The sequence below is a fragment of the Acipenser ruthenus genome, chromosome 6 (assembly GCF_902713425.1).
Source record: "Acipenser ruthenus chromosome 6, fAciRut3.2 maternal haplotype, whole genome shotgun sequence".
Lineage (NCBI taxonomy): Eukaryota > Metazoa > Chordata > Actinopteri > Acipenseriformes > Acipenseridae > Acipenser > Acipenser ruthenus.
In genome coordinates, this window is record NC_081194.1 from 34,512,854 (window position 1) to 34,537,463 (window position 24,610).

General features: G+C 42.1%; 1 protein-coding gene across 1 annotated transcript in view; it reads right to left on the reverse strand.

Annotated features, from left to right (window-relative positions):
* The window catches only part of wdr26a (WD repeat domain 26a), a 108,194-nt gene that overhangs the window by 13,668 nt on the left and 69,916 nt on the right, over window positions 1-24,610 (reverse strand). The window contains exons 10-12 of the mRNA XM_034017007.3: window positions 12,711-12,856; window positions 2,607-2,685; window positions 1,732-1,861 (exon numbers count right to left, since the gene is read on the reverse strand). Coding sequence (XP_033872898.1) covers window positions 1,732-1,861; window positions 2,607-2,685; window positions 12,711-12,856 — 355 coding nt within the window. The remainder of the gene's footprint in view (window positions 1-1,731; window positions 1,862-2,606; window positions 2,686-12,710; window positions 12,857-24,610) is intronic.

Here is a 24,610-nt window from a genome sequence, read left to right on the forward strand (position 1 = left end):
CCCAAGGGGGCAGGCAGGGCAGAAGGGGCCGACCGTTCCCACAGCAATTCAGCAAAAATAGTTCCCTGGTAGGAAACAGCTGCCCACATTTTCTCCATCTGCTCCAAGTTTGCTGATCAACTGGAACGGCGACTCTTTTCCCCCCTTTGCTGGGGAGGGGAAGGAGAGGCAGAGCTTGATGAGGAAGACCTTGAGGATGGTTTCCTGACTGGGCTACTTTCCTGGGTGCGTCGTCCGCTCTCCCTTGGCGCAAAGCCATGGAGTGAGGACGCAGCAACCTTTCTAAGAGAGGGTGATGGGGAAGAGTGCTGAGCAGGACTAAGGGACGCAGAACGTTCCTTAGAGCTGTGGGATAACCTCTTCCCAAGCGTGCACTTAAAGGGGCACAAAATTCACAGAAGCTGTGATTAACCAGTGCCTCTTTGACATGCTCTGGCCCCAGGCAGGAAGAGCACCTGCCATGCTTGTCCTCCATAGGCAGACTGGCCTTGCATGTCTTACAGGGTTCGGTTTGGTAGCCTTTGCACCAGTTCGGTTCAGCACCAGTGTGGTAACCGACGTCCCGGTTCGGTACCGTGTTGGGATCAAACGTGGGTTGGTGACCTCGGTTCCGTACAGGTCCACCAGGTTGCAGCTACTGCTCAGTTCGGCACCGGGTACCTACCTACGTCCAGTTTTGGTACGGGTCCACCGGTTCGCAGTCACCACGGGTGGCAACGTACATGGATGCCCACCTGTAAAAGCCACTGGCAAAACCACTCAGTCAGCACCAACACGAGACTGAGGGAAGCCTGCTTGTTAGAATGAACCAACAGCCTTCGCAAAGGTGATGCTGTTCACCAAAACAGCAGAGATACTGTGGTTGTGATGCAAACCAACAACAGCGCTGAAGCGAGTATCTCGGTCCTGCGCAATGCTCCTTAAGCAAGCAGCTGCTCTTACTGTACGCATGCAAGCACCACGTTACAGACAGGCATGCGCGTGATTATCTGAAAAACAGAAAAAACAATGAACAAAAAACAGTACTTTAACAATTACATAAATAATATAAAACGTCTTGTACGGTGCTGATTAACAAAAACAAATTGCCTCGAGGGAGAGCACAAAGTCAGCCAACTTATGTTGCTGGGTCCCTGGGAAGGAGTGACTCGAGCCGCAGGCTTCACGCGGGGCACAAGGTCACAGTGGGAAGTAATAAGCAACAGGCTGTAGTGCACACAAATATACGTAAATAGAAAAACTATTACAGTGATTCACTTAACTATCACATAAAAAAAAAAATTACATACATATATATATATATATATATAAAATACATATACGGAGCTTCGGTATAAGGTATTCAGGATTTCGGACTTTAGGAGGTAAATACCCATTCGGTAATGGTTACATTTAATACCTGAAAGGGAACATTACATTTACATTTTGATGGAAAAAAGTCAAGTCAGACTGATCTGGATTGGTAAGGTAAACTGCATCTGTTTAGCACATGGTGCTGACCAGGTGCAAGACTTGAAAGGCAGTGACAGAAGGTAAACTCACAGCAGTTCCTGTTTTGCCCTCCCTATAAGTGCGTGTTAACTACTGCTTAATGAAGGACAGTTAACCATATATAGTAATATTCTTATCACTTGAGAAATAAAAGTAACATTGTGTAAAGACCTTCTTAAAACATTCAATTAAAAAATCCCCCGATGGTAATGAAGAAATTCTCTGGGTTGAAAACCTTACCTTCACTACCACTGGCTATGAAGTCTTCATTATGGCCTCCAAAACATGAGTGGATTGTATAAAATCCTTGCGTGACTCCTTGATACTTTCTCACTAAAACTCGGTCCTGCAAGTCCCATAAATGAACTCCCTATGGGGGGAAAAAAAAAACAGAAAATATTTATCAGATCAATCATCTGACAAATCTGACCATTACACCAGCCCACACAAATGACATCCAAATAATAATGATTCCTGGATAAAAAAAATTTATTAAAAAAATTTGCAACTGGATATAAAATGTAGAAAACTGGGTCTTAATGGCAAGAGAATGAGCAGTTCTGTGTAAATGAGAGTCAAGAGACCCAAGGGCTGTGGCCAGTGTGTTTACTACGACAAAATAAAAACATTTAAAAAGACTAGATAAGTCTACAAAAACGCAACCAATTTGAAATTGGCAAATACCTACTGTTCAACAAGACTTCTAGACTGTATTCCCTTCAAAATGGGCCCATTAGGAAAGATAGTTTTGTAAATTGTAAGCTACATATAATATACATTTACAGCTTTCATCAAGATAAGTGGCTTCTGATAAGTAGCCAAGTTAAATTTTTTAAACCTCTTATGTAGAATGCCTGATGTGTTACACTTTGAATTTGTTGTCAATGACATGAGACACTCTGGCAACATTTAAAAAGTGTAGCTGCAACTAATAGTTCTAATAGGAACATTCCTTACAATTGTATAAAGATTTTATAACACAGGAATATAAAAAAGTATAGGAATTAGTACATTTCAGACCACCACAGTACTATTGTAGTAACACAATCAAATTCTAGGACATGGACAGCACGGTTTTTAATTATTATTATTATTTTTTTTTTTATTTATCTTACCTGAGTTGCTACATTTAACAAAGCTAATCTTCCATTCTTTGAAACTGTAAAAGACATTATGGGATGATCCTCTTGTACTCTGAAACACAGAGATTACAATACATGTATATACACATACTGACACATGTATACACAAATGTTTAGTAACTTATTAAAAATAGATTTGTTTTAGTATAGTTCAGCAGTAGAAAGTTTTCAAACATGTTTATATACATTCATTTTAGTGCTGGGACAAATATCCAAACAAATATTTTTTTTACATGTATTCTGATACAAAATTCAGAAATTACATAAATACCTTACACTTCTACCGCCTCACCAAAAGTTGAGCTATAGTTGTGTGATACACAAGATTATATATATATATATATATAAAAAAACAGGATCAACACGGCAGCTCTTGAGTCTCTATTTAAAAGTTTTAGACAGAAAAAAGTAAACAAACCAGATTATGCACGTGCAAGCATCTTGATCTCTATGGAAAGCTATCTGGGTCAAAAAAGCGTTGCTTGCTTTAGCACAAACGGGAATCTCACAACAGAAAAAAGGCAAACACATCATTCTGAAATACCTCGCTTAAACAGTGCCCTACTTAATGGAAATGTGTAGTGATTTTCATACAGATTGTATATATTATATATTTTTTATGCGACTTTGTTATGTGGAATGTAATAAACTAGAACCAAAACGATGAGTTATTTTACAACGCCATTTCCACGACATGAAGTTTTTTTTGAAGTGTTTAAAGTTAAATTTCAGTTTTGTTTGGTTCAGCTACAAAAGGCAAAAGTAAACCTCATGTTATTACTTTATGAAAACGTGTCTGTGGCCACTGTTTACTGTGAAGAAATGGCAATGGCAAGGAATTAAAAAAAAAAAGGTAAAAATTAAAATAAAATGCAGCAAAGGTCACGCTAGCCTTTAAAAATGTGCATTTGTAAAAAGCATACCATCTCAAAATCTGCGTTTTCAACCAGAACATCTGCAGTTTTACATATTACATCAACATTGTTATATTTTCCAAAAACAGTACGCAGTACAAATAATGGTAGTACAAATAGGACAAAGACAAGCTTACATGAAATGTTTTCTTTTGAACATCCCCCATTCATGACGTAAAAATCAGTGTTGTATAACATGTACCAATGTCTCTACGGGTAGCTGTCAACATCATACCTATTTACAGTTTTGCTCTTTTAAAGTTCTTTAATTTTTCCTTTTAGCACCCAAGTCAAAAAATGACTCATGCTCTTTCCAAATCTTAATTCTCAGGAGCTTCCATTGAAATTGTCATGCTTTAGATCAGGGGTGCCCAATCCTGGTCCTGGAGGGCCGATGCCCTCCTGGTTTTTGTTCAAAATGTACACTAAATTGATTAATTGGACCAATTAAGCTTCTAATAAGGGCTTGATTGGTCCAATTAAGTAATTTAGGGCACAGTTGCAACAAAAGCCAGGAGGGACATCGGCCCTCCAGGACCAGGATTGGGCACCCCTGCTTTAGATGATCCTCATGTAAACGAGGGTGTTTGCTAGTCTGCACTCTGCATTGCTACATGGGATACGGAGACCTCTGCTGCTTTTTTGCTATTTTTTTTTTTTTAATATACTGTGTGTGTGTGTGTGTGTATGTGTATATGTATGTATATATATATATATATATATATATATATATATATATATATATATATATATATATATATATATATATTAGTAATTGCAAACTGACAAAATTGGGCAGGTGTTTCAGCATAACATTTTCACTATGTACTTACTAAGCATGCATTAATTACAAATACATGCAAGTAGCACCACATGGCACAACCAGGACCAATGGCATCTCTGCACAGTGCTGCACCTAGAACTCCCACATACAGTTTACTAAAGGAAAGTATTAAACAAAGAAAAGCAAGTACTGTTCTTTTGAAGGTAAGTATTCCGCTAGTAAGGCAGCTGAAAATACAGAAGCCATGTCAGAAGTACTGTTTTACTATATATATATATAATTTATATATATACAGCTATATATATATATATATATATATATATATATATATATATATATATATATATATATATATATATATATATATATAATTTATATATATACAGCTAGTAACTAGGCAGGGAGTGGGGGTTAATATCCTCTCTGCTAAAAAAAAAAATAAGTATTTGTTTTACTGTTTAATTATCATTTGTTTGTTAATTATCACCTGCACCTGGCTATTATTGTAAATTAGAGCCAGGTGCAGGGTACATATAGAGAGCAAACAGTCTGCTCGAGGCTGCTGTGTAAAGGAGCCCGATTGAAGGTGTGCTCAGTCGTAAATAATCAAAGGTATTGTGTAAAGCCTATTTGTCATTTGTAAAAAGCCTTTTTGTCATCTGTTTTGTATTGTTCTAACAGGTAAACAGCTTAGCTGTCCTGTTTGGTAGTCAGGGTGTTACTGTGTTAGTAAGTGCTCCAAAACGGAGTTAGGTTTTTGTTTAGTTTTCGTTTACTTTGCTTATTAAAAATATAGTGCATAAGCGCTCAGAACGTTAGGTTACTCACTTAACCCTGGTTCCCTGGAAGAGAAGACAACCACCAATGATGACATTCGTATGGGATATCCCTGCCCATTGGGTAGGTATTAAGCTCTCTATACCACTTGGTCCTGCCTACTGAGGGGTTAAGACCGTCATCCTGAGGAAGCCATTTCTCTTTTTCTGTCAAGCATGTGAGGTCGACCGAAGCGACCTCGCGGTTGGTAGTCATCTTCTCTTTCAGGGAACCAGGGTTACTGTAATGAAGCTAATGTTCCCTTTCAATTCGAAGACGACCACCAATGACATTCGTATCGGATAATGTATACCAAAACCGTCGCGAGGGAGAAGGAATGGCAGCATGTGAGGGATGCACTACACTGTCTAACCCAGGGGTTAGCGGTGTGACCTTACATCCTCAAGGACCCTTGTGCCTAAAGAAGGCAGGGCAGGGTCTACCACATTAATGCGATAGAACCTGGAGAAGGTATGTGGTGTACCCTCCCGGGGGGGGGGGGTCAAGCCCGCGACATCGTACGCAGTCGACACTGTGTCCGCAATCCAAAGCAACAGACGCTGCTTTGAGAGGGGCTGTACTAGGGTCCGTGTCCCATAACAAACAAAGAGCTGGTCAAAGTGATGCAGAGCTCCTGTTCTATCCATGTAACATCTCAATGCCCGCACTGGGCAGAGGGAATTCAATCTCTTATCCTCCTCTGAAGAAAACGGGGGTGGATGGAAGGACTCCAGTTCCACAGACTGGTTCATGTGGAAGACTGTGATCACCTTGGGGAGGGAGCAGGGTTTGTATGCAGTGACACCCTGCTGCCATCATCCCAAATACGCATGCAAGCACTGTGCACAGACAGCATTTGCAGCTCACAGACTCGCTTTGCAGAGGTGATAGCCACGAGGAAGGCTGTCTCCATAGACAGGGACTTCAACTCTATGGAGTGTATGGGCTCAAACTGGGCCTTTGTGAGAGATTGGGTCTTGGCTTCTCGTCAGACACTAAGATTGGAAATACTTCCACTTGCAGGCGTACAATGACTTGGTGGAGTCTACCCTAACCCTAACACTAACCCTAACCCACAACCCTAGGGCTAACCAGTGGCCCCTTTCAGGGGCCAGACCCATAGCTGGAACCTGCCCGCCTCCGGGTGCCAAAGCGTGCCTCTCGCCTGACTGAATATGAAGAAGTGGAATCTCCCTAGGCTGGCCTTGTAACAGCTGGCACAGGGTCAAGAACCATATTCTCACTAGGAGAACTGACGCTTCCTCTAACCGGACAAAGTGGTGGAGGGAGTACCACAGGGGGCACTGTGTCGTCTCTGCCGAAGCAAAGAGATCGACCTGCGCTCTCCCGAATCGTTCCCAAATGCGCTCCACTACCTGAGAGGGGAGTCGCCACTCTGACGGAGGGGGACCCTCCCTCGAGAGGAGTTCATCACCCAGTTCATCGTTCTGGGGATGTGTGCTGCCCGTAGGGACAGCAAGTTCCTCTGAGCCCAGAAGCTTGAAGGCACTGCGATGCAACCCAGGGGACCGTAGGCCACCTTGGTGGTTGACATACGCCACCACCGCCGTGCTGTCTGTCCGGATCAGTATGCGTGTACCCCTTAGTACTGGGACAAAGTGATGGAGAGCAAGGGAAACTGCCTGCAACTCCAATATATTTATATGCAGGGACATCCAGCTGTCCGGCCAGGATTCGCAGACTCCTCTGCCTTCCCAGACTGCTGCCCAACCCAAGTTGGAGGCATCTGTCGTCACCACTTCATGGGTCAATGGCACTCCCATGCTGACGCCTTCACGCAGGTGAGAGGACATCCTCCACCAGCGTAGGGCTGCTGAGCACGTATGAGAGTCGAACTTGGGGTGCAGCTGGAACGCACTGAACCACGCTTGAAGCGGGCGCATGTGGACTATCAGACCCAACAGTTTCTGGTACGATCTTAGAGTCACCTGCGATCCCTGTTGAAACAGGGAGAGATGCCCTTGCATAGCTACTACTCTGTTGTCTGACAGATACACACGCATCGTCTCGGAATCCAGCCGGAGCCCCAAGTATGTGATGCACTGCACTGGTGTAAGCCAACTCTTTGCATTGTTGATGGTGAGGCCCAGCCTCGCCAGATGTTCTGTCACGACCACCGTGTGGGCTACTGCTCCTTCCCACAATTGAGAACAGATCAACCCATTGTCGAGTTTATTACTCTGATCTCCTGGAGCCGCAAGGGGGCCAAGATAGCGTCTATGAACTTTGAAAACGTACAAGGAGCTAGGGAGGAGGCAGAATGACAGCACAGCGAACTTGTAAACACTTCCCTGGAAGGCGAAGCGGAGATATTTTCTGTGCTCTGGACAAATAGGAACGTGGAAATACACGTCCCATAAGTCCTCGGTGGTGAATCAGTCGCCCCCCTGCCAGACAGACTGGAGAACGTGACAGTGTTTCAACATGTGGAACCTCCTTTCTTTCAAGAACCCACCAAGAAACCTCAGATCTAAGATAGGGCAGAAGCCGGAGTCTTTTTTGGGCACCAGAAAATACCTTGAGTAGTACCCCTCTCTGTGAGAGGTGGGGTCTACGAGACGAATGGCTCGCTTGCACAGCAAAGAAGCCACTTCATTCTGAAGTGCCGAGGCTTGGAGAGGGTCTGTCATGGAAGTGTTCTTGACTCCTCGAAAGGGAGGAGGTCCCAAACGGAATTGAAGTGCATAACCATTTTGCACAGTGGCGAGCACCCAGGTGTCCGAGGTGCAGGTGTACCAGTACAAAAGGCAGTCTGAGGCCGCAAGCCTTCTGGGGCTGCTGAGGCTGTGGCGGGGCATGGCCCTGGAAACACCTCCTGGGCCGCTGGTGTGTGGGCAGGCCACGCCCTGTGTTCTCTCATGCCTATTTGGTAGGGCTGTCTACTCGTCACTGGTGTGGCCTTTAAACGGTGCCTTAGGTCACCCAGCAGAGCCGTGGGGACCGGAACTGTCCTGGTGACAGTCCGCGTTTGAGGAGCTCGCCAGCGGTTTGAACTACCCCGCGCGGCCACCTGCAGGGACACCTCGCGTTCTCGGTGGGACCTCTGTAGAATCTCATCCACTGCTTGCCCGGAGTGCCCCGGCGATATCAGCGCGTCCAGTAGAGCAACCTTATCCACGTCAGGGACTCTGTCTTGCGACAGCCACAGCTGTCTGCAAGCCACCACTAAACTAGCTCCGGCCAAGAGCTTGCCTTTGAAGGCAGGAGATCTGGAGTAGCGTGCCGGACAGGAGTCTCGGCTCGGGGAGCGGGGCCTCACGCTGAACACTGTTTAAATAGGCCGTCAGCATACCCGCCATGTTTGCCAGGCAGGTTATTATTCTTACAATTACATTATTATTATTATTATTATTTTTTTTTTTACCACATTATTTTTACATACAACTACCCATTAATACAGTTGGGTTTTTACTGGAGCAATCTAGGTAAAGTACCTTGCTCAAGGGTACAGCAGTAGTGTCCCCCACCTGGGATTGAACCCACAACCCTCTGATCAAGAGTCCAGAGCCCTAACCACGACTCCATACTGCCTGTGCCTCTGCTGCATACACCCTCTTGAGGTGTGTTTCCGTGACCCTGCACTGCAGGTTTGGACACGCTGGGTCCTTGGCCAATCCACCCACTATTAACCAAGGCTGTGATGGTGGTCCACTGGGGGAAACCCTGCTAGGCCCAATTTGTCTGCGCCTTCTAGGGAGGCAAACAGTGCGGCCTGCCTCTGCCCGCTTGGGGCTGAGGCCGGGCAATCTCAGGAGGAGCATTCCTCCTCCATAAAGTCCGGGAACTTGCGAGTGCGAGGAGCTGTCGTCTGTGTACAAAACACGGACCGGCGTGGCTCTGTCGCTGGCATCCAGGGGACCTGCAGGAATGCTGCAACGCGCCCCATCAATGCCGATGTTAAGTCCGACAGTGGAGGAGTGCTAGTTTCCGAGGCGGCCTCGAAACTAGGATCCTCCTCGGCAGGGAGCTCTGGTTCCCTTCCTATCTCCATACCTGAGAAGGAGGCCCTGACCCAGGAGGCCGCTATGAAGAGCGTGTCCTCCTGTGCTAGCTGGGATGTGCCTTCCTGCGCACCCTGGATTTCTAAAACCTGGGCCATCTGGGCTTTGAGGTCCATGATGTCCCTGGCCTGCCTAGAGCGCTTCGCCTGTCTCGTCTGCGGGGATGGGGAGCGGCTATGGGGGTCCTGTGCGCTAGGAATGTCCAGCAGGGGTCTCTGGGACAATTCCTAGGGAGGGGGTTCTTGGGCTCTGAGAGCCACTGACAGTCCGGTCACAGAGCTCACCCTCCTGGCCCTCTCCAGCCGGTTCTCCTTGACTCGGAGTCTGAACCCCGCGCAAATGCAGGCCACCTCCCTCTCGAGGGCGAGGGTGGCATGCTGTACGCCCGAGCACCGCGCACAGAGGGAGTGCTTGTCCTCCTGCGGGCTCTTAGCCTTGCAAGAGGTACAGGGTTGGAACCCCGCCTTGCTCGACAGTAGCTCTGCGTTCTGCATGGTCTGTGAAAACAGCGTGCACTGATCGCCGCTGTGACTGTGCACCGTGCGTACTGAGCACCGTACACAGAGTACCGTGGGCACTATGTGCACCGTGTACCGTGCGGCACCGTGGGTTTGTGCGGTGGGGCTGTAGCGATGGGTACCGAGCACCGTGTGCACCAAGCACCGAGCGTACCAAGCACCGTGCGCACCAAGTACCGTGCGGGACCGTGGGTTCGTGCTGTAGGGGTGGGTACCGATCATCGTGTGCAATGTAAGCACCGTGCGTACAGAGTATCGTGCGCGCCAAGTACCGTGTCCATGCACTAGCACTGCAGCGCTGGGCACCGTGAGCCCCGTGCACACCTAGATACTTAGTACCAAGGGCTATGCGTGCGCCGCAGTACAGAAGCACCGTTAGGGCAGCTGTGCAACAGTGCCTACCCTAACCGCGTGGTCACACACCTGGTCAGCGCGCAGTGTACACCAGAGAGACACAAGGCCAAAGCCGCGGTGGGTGAGTTGGAAGCTAACAATAAAAACCACGGTAGAAAGTAAAGAGGAGCGAGGACACTGTTTGTTTACAAGGCCCGACTCACCGAGGGCGGGCCTACATAGCCGTCGAGGTCTACTTGACAGCGGGGATGCGGCAAGGCCTTGCCCCAAGGAGGAGCTGTGCTCTCTCAAGGAAGAAACAGACAACCACTCGTGAAGGTGAATGCACAGGCAAGCAAGGAGGCCGCTGAAAGACAGAAAGGCTCTGTGTTTTTCAAAGTCAACTCGAGAAGCTCTTTTCTATCAACATGCTTAGCTCAACACAGAGGTCTTACCGTACCGTCTTGAGAAGGAAAAATAGAGCTCAACAATACCTACCCAATGGGCAGAGATATCCCATACGAATGCCATTGGTGATCATCTTCGAATTGAAAGGGAACTTCAAGTTCTGTGTCTGTCATTTAAATGGGCAACTAACCATGGAGAGGAAACCCGGTTCTCTCTCTCTCTCTCTCTCTCTCTCTCAATAAAACAATTTAAACAGTATATATTTAACTGCGTAAACGTAGTTGAGGAAGGACCTGTCGAGTTGTTTCTTCTTTTATTATTCCTCTAAGAAATTGTGAGTCTGCTTTTGTGATTGCTTCTAAATATGGTCTATTGAGCTAGAGGACAAAGTTTGCCCATTATAAAATAACTTAAACCAGTAATGTACGATACGCTGCTTCCGGTGCATTGATTACTTGCTTATTTCAATAAAAGAATGACACGTTTTTAATGAAAAAAAAAAAAATTGTAGCCTACTTTAAAGTAAAAACAGGCTTCTGTTATTTTGAAAAACTACAGCTTCAAATTATTACTAGTACTTAATAACAGTAACAACATTTTATTTGAACTTAAACCCGTTTATGGCCCCGCAGCAACATGAACCTACTAACTTCCTTATTTAAAATAAATACATAAATAACCGTCTGTCTCTTGCCTTTTTTTCAATGCATATAATTTATGAATAGAGAACAAAAACAAACTAAACTAACTACCTAGCCTATATTTAATTCATCATTTCTGTAAGTCTCAACAAACTGCCCAGCATGTTTGGCACACTGCTGCCAATGTTAGCTGTTGTAAATAGTGGAGTGCGGACTATGGGTCAAACCAGTCTTCATGTATGGTGAGTTTTATTGTGTTTTGTATTTTGTTATTTTATCAAATGTTGGACTTCTGGCGTCTTCTGAATGACTTTACATTTGTTTGTATTACAATTTAAACTGTTTAAAGGCAAAACCATAACAAAACATAGAATAATAAATGTGTATACATGGAGCACAAAATGTACAGGGGAAAAATATATAGTTTGTCTCCCCTGTGCCCTATGGGTTAGGCGCCTATGGTCTCAATCAAGTTAGTTCAACAAGAGGGGAAAAAAAAACAAAAAAAAAAAAACACACAAATCAATAACTTGCAAAAACATTTTAGGTTTACCACGATAAAAATATACAGTGCCTTGCATAAGTATTCACCCCCCTTGGACTTTTCCACATTTTGTAGTGTTACAACCTGGAATTAAAATGGATTTAATTAGGATTTTTTGTCACTGATCTACACAACATAGTCCATAATGTCTAAGTGGGGAAAAAAATCTACATATTTTTCAAAATTATTTACAAATAAAAAACTGAAGTCTTGATTGCATAAGTATTCACCCCCTTTGCTGTGACACCCCTAAATAAGCTCAGGTGCAACCAATTGCCTTCAGAAGTCACATAATTAGTTGAATGGAGTCCACCTGTGTGCAATTAAAGTGTCACATGATCTCAGATTAAATACAATGAAAATTGCTGTTCACCAACGGTCCCCATCCAACTTGACAGAGCTTGAGCAATTCTGCCAAGAAGAATGGGCAAAAATTGCAGGATCCAGATGTGCAAAGCTGGTAGAGACTTACCCAAAAAGACTCTGTAATTGCTGCCAAAGGTGCTTCTACCAAGTATAGACTCAGGGGGGTGAATACTTATGCAACCAACAAATGTCTTTTTTTGTTTAATTAACTTTTGTGTCGCAAAAAAATATTTTGCACCTTCAAAGTGTTAAGTATGTTGTGTAAATCAAATGGTAAAAATCCCAATTAAATCCATTTTAATTCCAGGTTGTAACACTGCAAAATGTGGAAAAGTCCAAGGGGGGTGAATACTTATGCAAGGCACTGTATATCCCTCCTCCTCCCGATTTTTATTACATTTCTACATGAATCATAGGAATGGACCTGGGAGAGGTCATTTTGACAGATTTCCGTCTACAGACGGAAAACTTTCACCCATGGAAACATGTGTAATGATGTCAGCTGCTTATGCATTTTTTGTATACCAAGCCTTACAAGTGGGCTAAAATGAAGAAACAAGTCAATATAGATATCCATTAACCTATTTAGATTTACTTGGGTATAATGTAGTTTAATTAAATTTAAGAAAAATAAGATGCTTTAATTTTTGTTTAGATCAGCTACAGTTTCTGAAAAAAGCATGTACAATCTAAATTCAGTTGTGGATGACAAAGATGAACTAAGTACTCACATGTTCCTATCGGTAAGGTCCTCGAAATTGTAGCCCCGTATTCGCTGGTGTGTGTCAGAGGCCAGAACAGTTTTCCCATCACTCAAGCACCAGAGACACTGAACTCTCACCCCCTCCCATGAGTCCAGCAGGTTGCCATCCAGATCCTGTATAGCCAAAAAAAACAAAAACAAAAGCATTTACCTTGCACGACTCCAAGCACTATTTAAACACTAAAACCATAATTAAATACTAATGTATTTACATTAGCCCCTCTTGAACATTTCTATTGTAATGTTTTCAGTTTGAATACATCAAGGTGATTAGATGTTTAAAAGACACCTTAAAAGTATGGGCTTTATTCATAAATCTTTCTAGTGTTCAATTTGTATTTCATGCTTAAAACCACTGGTTATTATTACTCACATATTTAACTATGTGGCAACATAACTTGCTAATGTGCAAATTCTGCATTATCCCCAGTTTCCACTGCCTGGCGCTCCCCGGCTACGGTTGCTCACAGCAACTAAACAAGGTGTCTCCATTGATCGTCCAGGCAGCTGAGCACAGCTATCTGGTCAGGTTTTGTATATCATACTTAGTGCGCGCGTTTTCTGTTTTTATTTTTTATTTTTAAAATTCTGGGATTTTTTCTGAGTTTATTTTACATATACTAAAATAGGGATAAAACTAGGTAAAAAAAAATAGTTTTTAATTTAAACATCGGTAAAAATCAGGGGGGAAAAACCTCAGTCTACTCACTTTACATGTGGAATATAATGTGTAGCAGTTCTGGTTTCTGATTAGGTTTAATGTCCCTGGCATGTCTCATAAAGCACAATCTGTGCAAGTCGAAGCCACATTTTCCCAAGTTAACTGGTAATTTGCGAACGTTAGGGCAAACGCTGTGCTGACGGAAACAGTATCTATAGAAGGTATGAACTAGTGATGTCAAGGTATCAAATTTTTATGGTATGGTATAATGGTATAATGGCTAGTTAAACAAATATACTCAAGTCACTTTTTAACAAGAAAAATAACTTTAAAGTTTTAAAACAAATACAACACACTGGTACTACAGTTCTGTCAGGGACTACCTAACTGGAAGTAGTGTTCACTCCAGCTCACACAGGCTCAGCAAATGAATGCTGCTTTTTTATTTCAAATTACTGTGGAGAAACACCAAAATATTAACATTTTCTGGGCTCAGTCTGTAGCGATACAGGGGTAAGGATGTGACCACTGCAACTGAATGTCCTCTTCATCTTTATCAGTTTGGACGGCATCCTATTAGTTAAGAGAAGCAAAGTGTTACCTAGCAATAGCCAATCGAGTGCGTTTTAAGACATGCTGTGGCCGCCCACTGATCTCTCAGCAGAGTGCAAAACTTAACCACTTCAACTCCAGATGTAAAAATGAAACCCCTTCCCAGGTACCAGATTTTTGAAAATAATAATAATGGTTTTCATTGCTATAAAATGTTAACATACAATGAATAAAACACAAATAAATGACCTAAACTGTGTTTTTCATTAACCCTTTATGCTGCTGAGCACTACATATCCATATTTAGATATGATGATTTAGATTCTGGTATAGTAAGCAAACTTGTTAAAATGCAGACGACACAAAAATAGGAGTGGCAAACACTGTTGCAGCAGCAAAGGTCAATCAAAATGATCTAGACAGCATTCAGAACTGGGCAGACACATGGCAAATGACATTTAACTAGGGACGCCGCCCCACCATAGCAGAACAAGAAAAAAAATAAAAAGCATAAAAATGACTGAACATTTAAGTGCTTAATTCTGACATTTACTCACGTTCTTAGTTATTATCCACAGCAAATGTACATTTTATGGAAAAAAAGTATTTATGCCAAATCGCTGGTTATGCTTATCATATGCCTCTTCTCCTGGTTCTGGGTGGTTGCGCCCGGAGGATGACCGTTTATGAGCATGCGTAGTTATGATTTTCGGCCGAAATTGTAGCCTAGCTTTTCGCTGCTCCTATTAATCCCATTTGGGGTGGCGAATTTAAAGCCCAATGGGGAGTCTATGCAGTTACCACCTAGACACACTAGATGGCGGTTTATAAAATATTGCTGTATTTATCAAGACGATTAATGTTGTAGCCAAATAGCAGCCTCAGAATAAGAACATTAAACAAGGAGAAAGAGAAGAAATAGTTTGTAGCTCGCAGCCATTTTTGTTAGAAAGTGAACGATGACAGAACAAGAAAGGCCAATGAACGCCGTGCTGTCTCTACAGCAAAGTCTGTTAGAGCGGAGAACTCTGCCAGAAAAATTACAGATCAAGGAATTGGGCCGGATCAGCAAAATATTACAGTAAATCAGCAAAGCAGCGACAGAGGGAAACTACAACTGGACATTCTCCAGAACATGGTATGAGAAAAAGCCCTGGCTGTGTGGGTGTGCAACAACGCAACGTGGTGTTCTGCTTTCCATGTCTGCCGTTTAGGACAAGTGTTTCAGATTTGGCCTAGACTGACCAAGGGGTGAGCGACATGAAGCACATCTCGGAAAAGACGAAAAAGCACGAACACGGTAAAACCCATATGCAGAATGTGGTAAAGCTAGCGATGTTGGGCAAAGTTAACATAGCTACCCAACTGAACAGAGTTCAATAAAAAGGTAATTGATAAGTTTGCCTCCCAGAAAGAGAGACAGGCAAAGTTTCTTTATAGGTAAATGCCTGACTGTTTCCGATCCTCATCTGTGTGATTGTGTCAGCTGAGCAAAATAATTTACACACATCTCTCTCAATCACTCACACATACAAAACACATACTGAACTATACAGTAAAAATGTTGGTGATGTTTAAATGTTTGAGTTATTTGAGTTTATATGCACATGTTTGAGTTATTTATTTTTTATTTGAGTTTATGTAATTGTTTGAGTTACTTATTTCAGTTTTTTATATTGTCAAGTTGAAATTTTGATAACATTGATATAGCCTATGTTTAATGCCTATTAGCCTATGTTTAATGTAATGTGAATGTTGATAAGTTAAATGGAAACAATGTAAATAGTTTTAATGTAATAGTATATTTGTTTTTTGACCCCTGGGAGTGTGTATCCGTTTGTGTGTGTGTGTACTGCACGCAGGCAATAAAAATGTGCATTATAAATATCATATGGGAGATAATGAAATTGAAGAAGGAATCTATGAAAAAGACCTAGGAGTCTATGTTGACTCAGAAATGTCTTCATCTAGACAATGTGGGGAAGCTATAAACAAAGTCCAACAAGATGCTTGGATATATTGTGAGAAGTGTTGATTTAAATCAAGGGAAGTAATGTTAAAACTTTACAATGCATTAGTAAGACCTCACCTAGAATATTGTGTTCAGTTCTGGTCATCTTGTTACAAAAAGGATATTGCTGCTCTAGAAAGACTGCAAAGAGGAGCAACCAGAATTATTCCGGGTTTAAAAGGCATGTCGTATGCAGACAAGCTAAAAGAATTGAATCTATTCAGTCTTGAATAAAGACTACACGGTGATCTGATTCAAGCATTCAAAATCCTAAAAGGTATAGACAATGTCGACCCAGGGGACTATTTCAACCTGAAAAAAGAAACAAGGACCAGGGGTCACAAATGGAGATTAGATAAAGGGGCATTCAGAACAGAAGATAGGAGGCACTTTTTTACACAGAAAATTGAGGGTCAAGAACTAACTCCCCAGTAATGTTGTTGAAGCTGACACCCTGGGATCCTTCAAGAAGCTGCTTGATGAGATTCTGGGATCAATAAGCTACTAACAACCAAACGAGCAAGATGGGCTGAATGCACTCCTCTCGTTTGTAAAACTTTATGTTCTTACGTTGTTCTTCTTATGTTCTTATATTCAATATAGAGATAAAAACACTTTTATTGAACAATGAAAACAAAAACACTGCTAATAACAATAATAATCAGTAAACAGTAACTATCAAATAAAAATCAAACATCAAAGCGTGTGCCACTATCAACTTCGCAACCACTACACATTTTTCTTGTGTCTTTTGTTTTCATTTTTGTAGCAGACCCTGCACCTTTTTTACAGTGTCTGCTTCCCTTCTGTTGGAGGGATAGTCACAAATGCGTGTACAAAGCTACTTTGCGCAGGCATTGTGATAGATCTAGCTGCCACATTGCCTGCACCCAGTGCTGTGACAGTATTTCACAGCATTGCCATTTCAAAACAAACAGCTTCCAGTTTACAGCTGGCTTACCTGTAAAGTAGCTGCATGCTCTTTTGTTTGTAAAGTTTGTACTGTTCTTGGCTCTACATCCTCTTCAACATCATCGCTGCGTATTAAGTCAGTGTCGCTGGTATCGAAATTCTCCGAACCAACTTCACTCCCGTTGCTCATTATAGAAAGACCATGTAAGTTGCCATGTTTAGCTTTCGCTAAAAACTACACAAACTACAACTAAACAAGTAAAACTAATAATAAAAAAAATAATAATTTAAAACGCTATAGATATATATAGATAGATTATATATATATATATATATATATATATATATATATATATATATATATATATACACACACATATATACATACACACATACATATATATATACATACGTATATATATATATATATATATATATATATATATATATGTATGTATGTATATATATATGTATATGTATGTGTATATATATATATATATATATATATATATATATATATATATATATATATATATATATATATATATATATATATATATATATATATATACACACACACATATACAATGCCTTGCAAAAGTATTCAGACCCCTTACCAATTCTCTCATATTACTGAATTACAAATGGTACATTGAAATTTCGTTCTGTTTGATATTTTATTTTAAAACACTGAAACTCAAAATCAATTACTGAAAGGTGACATTGGTTTTATGTTGGGAAATATTTTTAAGAAAAATTAAAAACTGAAATATCTTGCTTGCATAAGTATTCAACCCCCACACACTAATATTTGGTAGAGCCACCTTTCGCTGCAATAACAGCTTTAAGTCTTTTGGGGTAAGTATGTACTAGCTTTGCACACAGTGTCGGAGTGATTTTGGCCCATTCTTCTTGACAGATTTGCTCCAAGTTGTTCAGGTTGGTTGGACAACGCTTGTGGACCGCAATTTTCAAATAGTGCCACAGATTCTCAATGGGATTGAGATCAGGACTTTGACTGAGCCACTGTAGGACATTTACCTTTTTTGTTCTTGAGCCACTCCAATGTTGCTTTGGCCTTGTGCTTGGGATCATTGTCCTGCTGAAAGGCGAATTTCCTCCCAAGCTTCAGTATTTTTAGCGGACTGAAGCAGGTTCTCTTGCAGTATTTCCCTGTATTTTGCTCCATCCATTCTTCCTTCAATTTTAACAAGATGCCCAGTCCCTGCTGATGAGAAGCATCCCCACAGCATGATGCTGCCACCACCATACTTCACTGTAGGGATGGTGTGTCTTGAGGCATGGGCAGTGTTAGATTTGCGCCACACATAGTGCTTTGAGTTTTGGCCAAAAAGCTCCATCTTGGTCTCATCTGACCACAAAACCTTTTCCCACATCGCAGCTGGGTCACTCTCATGCTTTCTGGCAAACTCCAGACGTGCTTTCAGGTGGTACTTTTTGAGTAACGGCTTCTTTCTTGCCACTCTCCCATACAGGGCAGTGTTATGCAGAGCTCTTGATATGGTTGACTGGTGCACCATTACTCCACTCCCAGCCACTGAACTCTGTAGCTCCTTCAAAGTGATTGTTGGCCTCTCTGTGGCTTCTCTCACAAGTCTCCTTCTTGTTTGAGCGCTGAGTTTTGAGGGACGGCCTTTTCTTGGCAGTGCCTGGGTGGTGTGATGCAGCTTCCACTTCCTGATTATTGATCCAATTGTGCTCACTGGGATATCCAAACACTTGGATATTATTTTGTACTCTTTCCCTAATCTATGCATTTGTATTACTTGATCTCTAACTTCTGTAGAATGCTCTTTGGTCTTCACTTTCCTTCAGATTCAACAGTGGGGTTTTTATCCAGAAAAATGTGACAGCAACTTTAATGGTTCACAGGTGGAGGCCAATAGTAAGGTAACTGTGTCCCGTTCGGGCAATTTCTTTCATCGGTGTAAACTGGGAGCTTCCACAGCACAGGGGTTGAATACTTATGCAAGCAAGATATTTCAGTTTTTTTATTTTTCTTAAAAATATTTCCCAACATAAAACCAATGTCACCTTACAATAATTGATTTTGAGTTTCAGTGTTTTAAAATAAAATATCAAACAGAACAAAATTTCAATGTACCATTTGTAATTCAGTAATATGAGTGAATTGGTCAGGGGCCTGAATACTTTTGCAAGGCACTGTATATATATATATATATATATATATATATATATATATATATATATATATATATATATAGCTCTGGAAAAAATTAAGAGACCACTGCAAATTTTTCTTAAATCAGCATCTCTAGATGTATGGCAGCCATTCCATTCCAGTGTCTACTGAATGAGGTACTGATTAGGGGATCACCTGAACCAAATCTTATTTAACGAGGAAAAGTATAAAAAACACTCCTGTAGTCATCACTATCCTCTTGCAGTAGGACCAGCTGGATGGCAAAACAGTGCTAGTAGTACATCAAAAGTAATTGGAATCAAAAAATAACTATTGACCATGCCCAAAGAGTTGAAAAGGAAAGTTTTGAGTGAGGAAAAGAAGGGTTCAATTCTGGCTTTACTGGCAGAGGGATACAGTGAGCGTCGGGTTGCTTCCATCCTTAAAATTTCAAAGACGGCGGTTCATAAGAACAAGGTCATGCAGCACACATTGGGGACAACAAAGCTACAGACCGGCAGAGGGCGAAAACGACTCTCCACTGACCGGGATGACCGCCAACTCATTCGAATGTCACTCAGCAACCGTAGGATGACATCAAGTGACCTGGGGTGAAGTGCACGGCGAGGACGGTTCGAAACAGGCTCCTAGGGGCAGGGCTGAAGTCGTGCAAAGCTAGAAAAAAGCCCTTCATCAATGAGAAGCAAAGAAGAGCCAGGCTGAGGTTTGCAAAAGACCATAAGGATTGGACTGTAGAGGACTGGAGTAAGGTCATCTTCTCTGACGAGTCCAATTTTCAGCTTTGCCCAACACCTGGTCGTCTAATGGTTAGACGGAGACCTGGAGAGGCCTACAAGCCACAGTGTCTCGCACCCACTGTGAATGTGGTGGAGGATCGGTGATGATCTGGGGGTGCTTCAGCAAGGCTGGAATCGGGCAGATTTGTCTTTGTGAAGGACGCATGAAGCAAGCCAAGTACAAGGTTGTCCTGGAAGAAAACTTGCTTCCTTCTGCTCTGACAATGTTCCCCAACTCTGAGGATTGGTTTTTCCAGCAGGACAATGCTCCATGCCACACAGCTAGGTCAATCAAGGTGTGGATGGAGGACCACCAGATCAAGACCCTGTCATGGCCAGCCCAATCTCCAGACCTGAATCCCATTGAAAACCTCTGGAATGTGATCAAGAGGAAGATGGATGGTCACAAGCCATCAAACAAAGCCAAGCTGCTTGAATTTTTGCGCCAGGAGTGACATAAAGTCACCCAACATCAATGTGAAAGACTGGTGGAGAGCATGCCAAGACGCATGAAAGCTGTGCTTGAAAATCAGGGTTATTCCACCAAATATTGATTTCTGAACTCTTCCTAAGTTAAAACATTAGTATTGTGTTGTTTAAAAATGAATATGAACTTATGTTCTTTGCATTATTCGAGGTCTGACAACACTGCATCTTTTTTGTTATTTTGACCAGTTGTCATTTTCTGCAAATAAATGCTCTAAATGACAATATTTTTATTTGGAATTTGGGAGAAATGTTGTCAGTAGTTTATAGAATAAAACAAAAATGTTCATTTTACCCAAACACATACCTATAAATAGTAAAACCAGAGAAACTGATAATTTTGCAGTGGTCTCTCAATTTTTTCCAGAGCTGTGTGTATATATATATATATATATATATATATATATATATATATATATATATATATATATATATATATATATATAGTGTTTTAAATTATTATTATTTTTTATACATTCCACAGTACTAGCACTGCCTTAGAGAATGAAACCTGAAACAGTAGACTGAGAAACCGATCATAGAATAGAATGGGAAACTTGACGTATGCAGGTACAGCATGGTACTGCAAGTGGGTTTTCATTTGACGTACGTGCGTACGTCATGGTGTTGAAGTGGTTAATGATGAGAAGACAGCGCTTGCAAATTGTTTTTTGGGTTTTTTTGGACTGCATGTTAACAGAAATGAACACAAAGGAAGCAAACTACAGTTCACAGGATATCAGCACCCCTGTCATAGACGTGAGGAGGACTTGCATGGACACAGTTAGTGATGAACCTAATGATCCTTGTGAACCCGGTCAGACAAACCAGCATAATAGAGAAAATAGAACCTCACCGGGCACAAGCCTGGAGTTAAATGGCCAAGAGCTTGTAAGAAAACTGCATGGGACACAGATCTCTGTTTTGCGTTGGAAAGGTTAAGTGGAACAGTTGAAAAGAAGCTGGATACATTTGGGGACATCAACTACAAACTATTCCTGGAAAGTCTAGACAGCAGCAGGAGATTGAACACTTAGTTAGAGAAAGGAGAAAGCTGAGGAAGCAATGGAGAAGAGCAGAACAAAGTCAGAAGGAGGGACTCAATCTCTTACAAAGGGTCATAAAAGATAAGCTTGCAACATTGCGCAGAGCTGAACGCCTACGGAAACGCTACAAAAAGAAGGAGCGTGCGAGAACTAACTTTTATAAAGACCCATTCCAATTTGTAAAGAAGTTATTCACCAGCGAGAAGAATGGCACACTAAAAGCATCTAAGTCTGAGGTGGAGAGATATATGGAGGAAACACATACTGATTCAAAAAGGCAAGAGCCTATGTCATTTCCTTCAGACATCCCACCTATCAATCCACCAGAATACCAAATGGAGGACTGTGCACCTAAGTGGAAAGAAGTAGAGAGAGCTGTGAAAAAAACAAGGGCTTCATCATCTCCAGGGCCTAATGGAGTTCTGTACAGAGTATATAAGAGTGCTTCAGGAGTTCTACGAATCCTGTGGAAATTGATGAAAGTGGCATGGGAAAAACAGGTTGTACCAAGAGCATGGCGCCAAGCAGGTGGAGTCTTTATACCTAAAGAAAAAGATTCTACAAGCATCAGTCAGTTTTGCCCCATTTCCCTATTAAATGTAGAAGGCAAGATTTTCTTCAGCATTATTGCTCAGAGATTGTCAACTTACCTACAGGGGTCGCTGGTGCGCGGTGAACCGAGGACACCCTGGCCAGGTGATAATGTTTTTGAACAGAGAACCACGTTTGTGAACAGAGAACCACGTTTGAATGTTACTTGATCCTCCGACGTCTAAAACATACCAGCTGTATCCTAGGATACAGTGTAGGGCTGCTTATTACAATGTCAGTGTCAAAATAAAACAGCATTTTAATCAAATGATTGTGTATTTCCTACAAAATAGTACCGGGATAATATTGAATAATAGACAAAAATCAGGCATAAATCAGTAAAAACCAACGTCCAGTTAAAAAAAAAAAAATCATGTAATTTTTCTGTAAAATTCGGATTCAACCGGAAACGCGAAACACTAATCATACTCGATGTAGTCATCACATAGCAGAGTTTAAGCTCTTTGTTTACAGCCATGATGAAACATGTGGAACTTGCTATATAAAAACACAGTGACGTTAGCCAAAAATAAATAAAGAATTTCCCAGGTGGGAAAAAAGCACTGAAGCGTTATTTTGATTTTGGCAGATAGCCGTGGACAGCCAAAGCCTGCTGTGCCAGGAAGTGGAAACAAGGCATTAGTCTTGATATTTTCAATAACAATGGTTCAACTTCCCTTGAAGGACTTCAGTGGAAGTAGAGGTTAAATTATGGATTTGACTGTCATAATCAACGTAGGTGCATGCAAGATGTCCTTAAAATAGTTCTTGAAAAAGTAGAGAATGTTAAGTTATTATCATAACCCTGGTTCCCTGAAATAGAAATGTAACCATTACCGATTGGGATATATCTCTTACAGCCCAAATTACCTGAGCACTTATTTCAAAGCTGTTCCTTTAAGAGCCCTGCTTGCGTCGGGCGTTGTCTCTGGCCCCAGGAGATTCCGGTGACCGTCGCAAGGGGATCAGTGCCATTTTCTTTACAGACCTGCTGTGTTGGTGTGAACGCAGCGACCTTGAAGGGTAATGGTTACAATTGTATTTCAGAGAACCAGGGTTATGATACGTTCCCTTTCAAGTATGAAACATAACCATTATCGAATGGCATACAATTCCCAAACCGTCGCACGTGAAGGACTTGCAGCACAGGCACATGTGCTAAAAAGGAAGAAACTGCCTTTCTGGCCGAGGACCGATTGAGGGTTCATGGCATACGGTCCACAGTACAGTGAGGGAGAGCCCTCATGCAGTGTATATGCTGCAAGAGTACACTGAGTAACCTTAGCATTTAAACACCAGAAATCCAATTAAGGTGTGTGGCTAACTACCCAAGGACTTAAAGTGGAACACAATGCAAGTGTGTTAAAAAGCAGAATGAGTGGCTGCCCTTAACACTCTGGTCCCAAAAAGTCAGTCGGTAGAATCTGGTAAAAGTATGAGGCGTGGCCCATACTGCAGCGTTGCAAATGTCTGGAGACAGATGCACCTTGTCTGTGCAACTTGAACCCGAAGCAAATAAACAATTGCTTGGATTGCTGCCAACTCTGGGTGCGGTCAACATAATACGCCATTGCCCTAACTGGAAAGAGCATATGGAGATTTCTCTCTTTGTCAGACTAGAAGGTGGATAGAAGACCTCCAATTCCACTGACTGTTTTTTTATGGAAAGCAGAAATGCTTTTAGGGAGAAAAGCAGGATTAGTGTAGAGAGTAACCTTAGTTCTGGCCTCTGCAAAAAACAAATAGGCTTTCGCCGTTGTGAATGCTTGCATTTCACCTACCCGCTTGGCGGAGGTAATAGCAAGCAGGAAGGCTGTCTTTAAGGAGAGGAATTTCCGTTCTGCTGAATGTAGGGGCTCATATGTCTGTCGTGTAAGTGCGTCCAGCACTACATTGAGCCGCCAGCGAGGGACAAGGTGCTCCTGGGAAAACTGAGTCAATTTTAATATGGCAAGCCGATACATCTGACAGGTAGACCTTAACCCTTTGCGGTTCTATGTCGGACCAGGTCCGACATTACAATTTTCCCTTTGCGTAAGGCGTAAAAAACAGGTCTCGTCGTTTTTTCTCTGGAAAAAGCCGAGAAAACCATTCAATGGCCGAGTGAGACCAATAGGAGCCAAAAAAAAGGGGCGGATCTGAGCAATACACATAGCCCCGGCACCACAGAGATAACACGGACATAAAACAAACAAGATAGCTGTTTCTGCATCCAGCGCTCAAAGAATATCAGACATTTGCAGAGCTTTTTGAGATGTTACAGTAATAAAATAATGACTTGGATCGCATTATTGAGGAGTTTGGTGATAAAACGAGTGATCAGGAGATGATTTATCGGTATGCACGACTATGAAGAGGTATGTGAAAAATACAGCGAACAAGGGGTGGGGCGGGGCTGAAGATGCAGTACTGAGTGTCCTGTTGATATGCAATGCCTTTTAAACCTGTTTTACTGTGAAAAAAACAGTTTTAAACAGCGCGTCTAAAATAAACTGCGCGTGTGAAAATAAATTGGACCCAACGTGCCTGAGACGCACTGAATAAATGGACCGCAAAGGGTTAAATGTGGAAGGAGATTTCCCTTCATCAAAACAGGTCAGACTCAGCAGGTCGTGACGGGATGGCAACTCTCATGGCTGCATACAGGA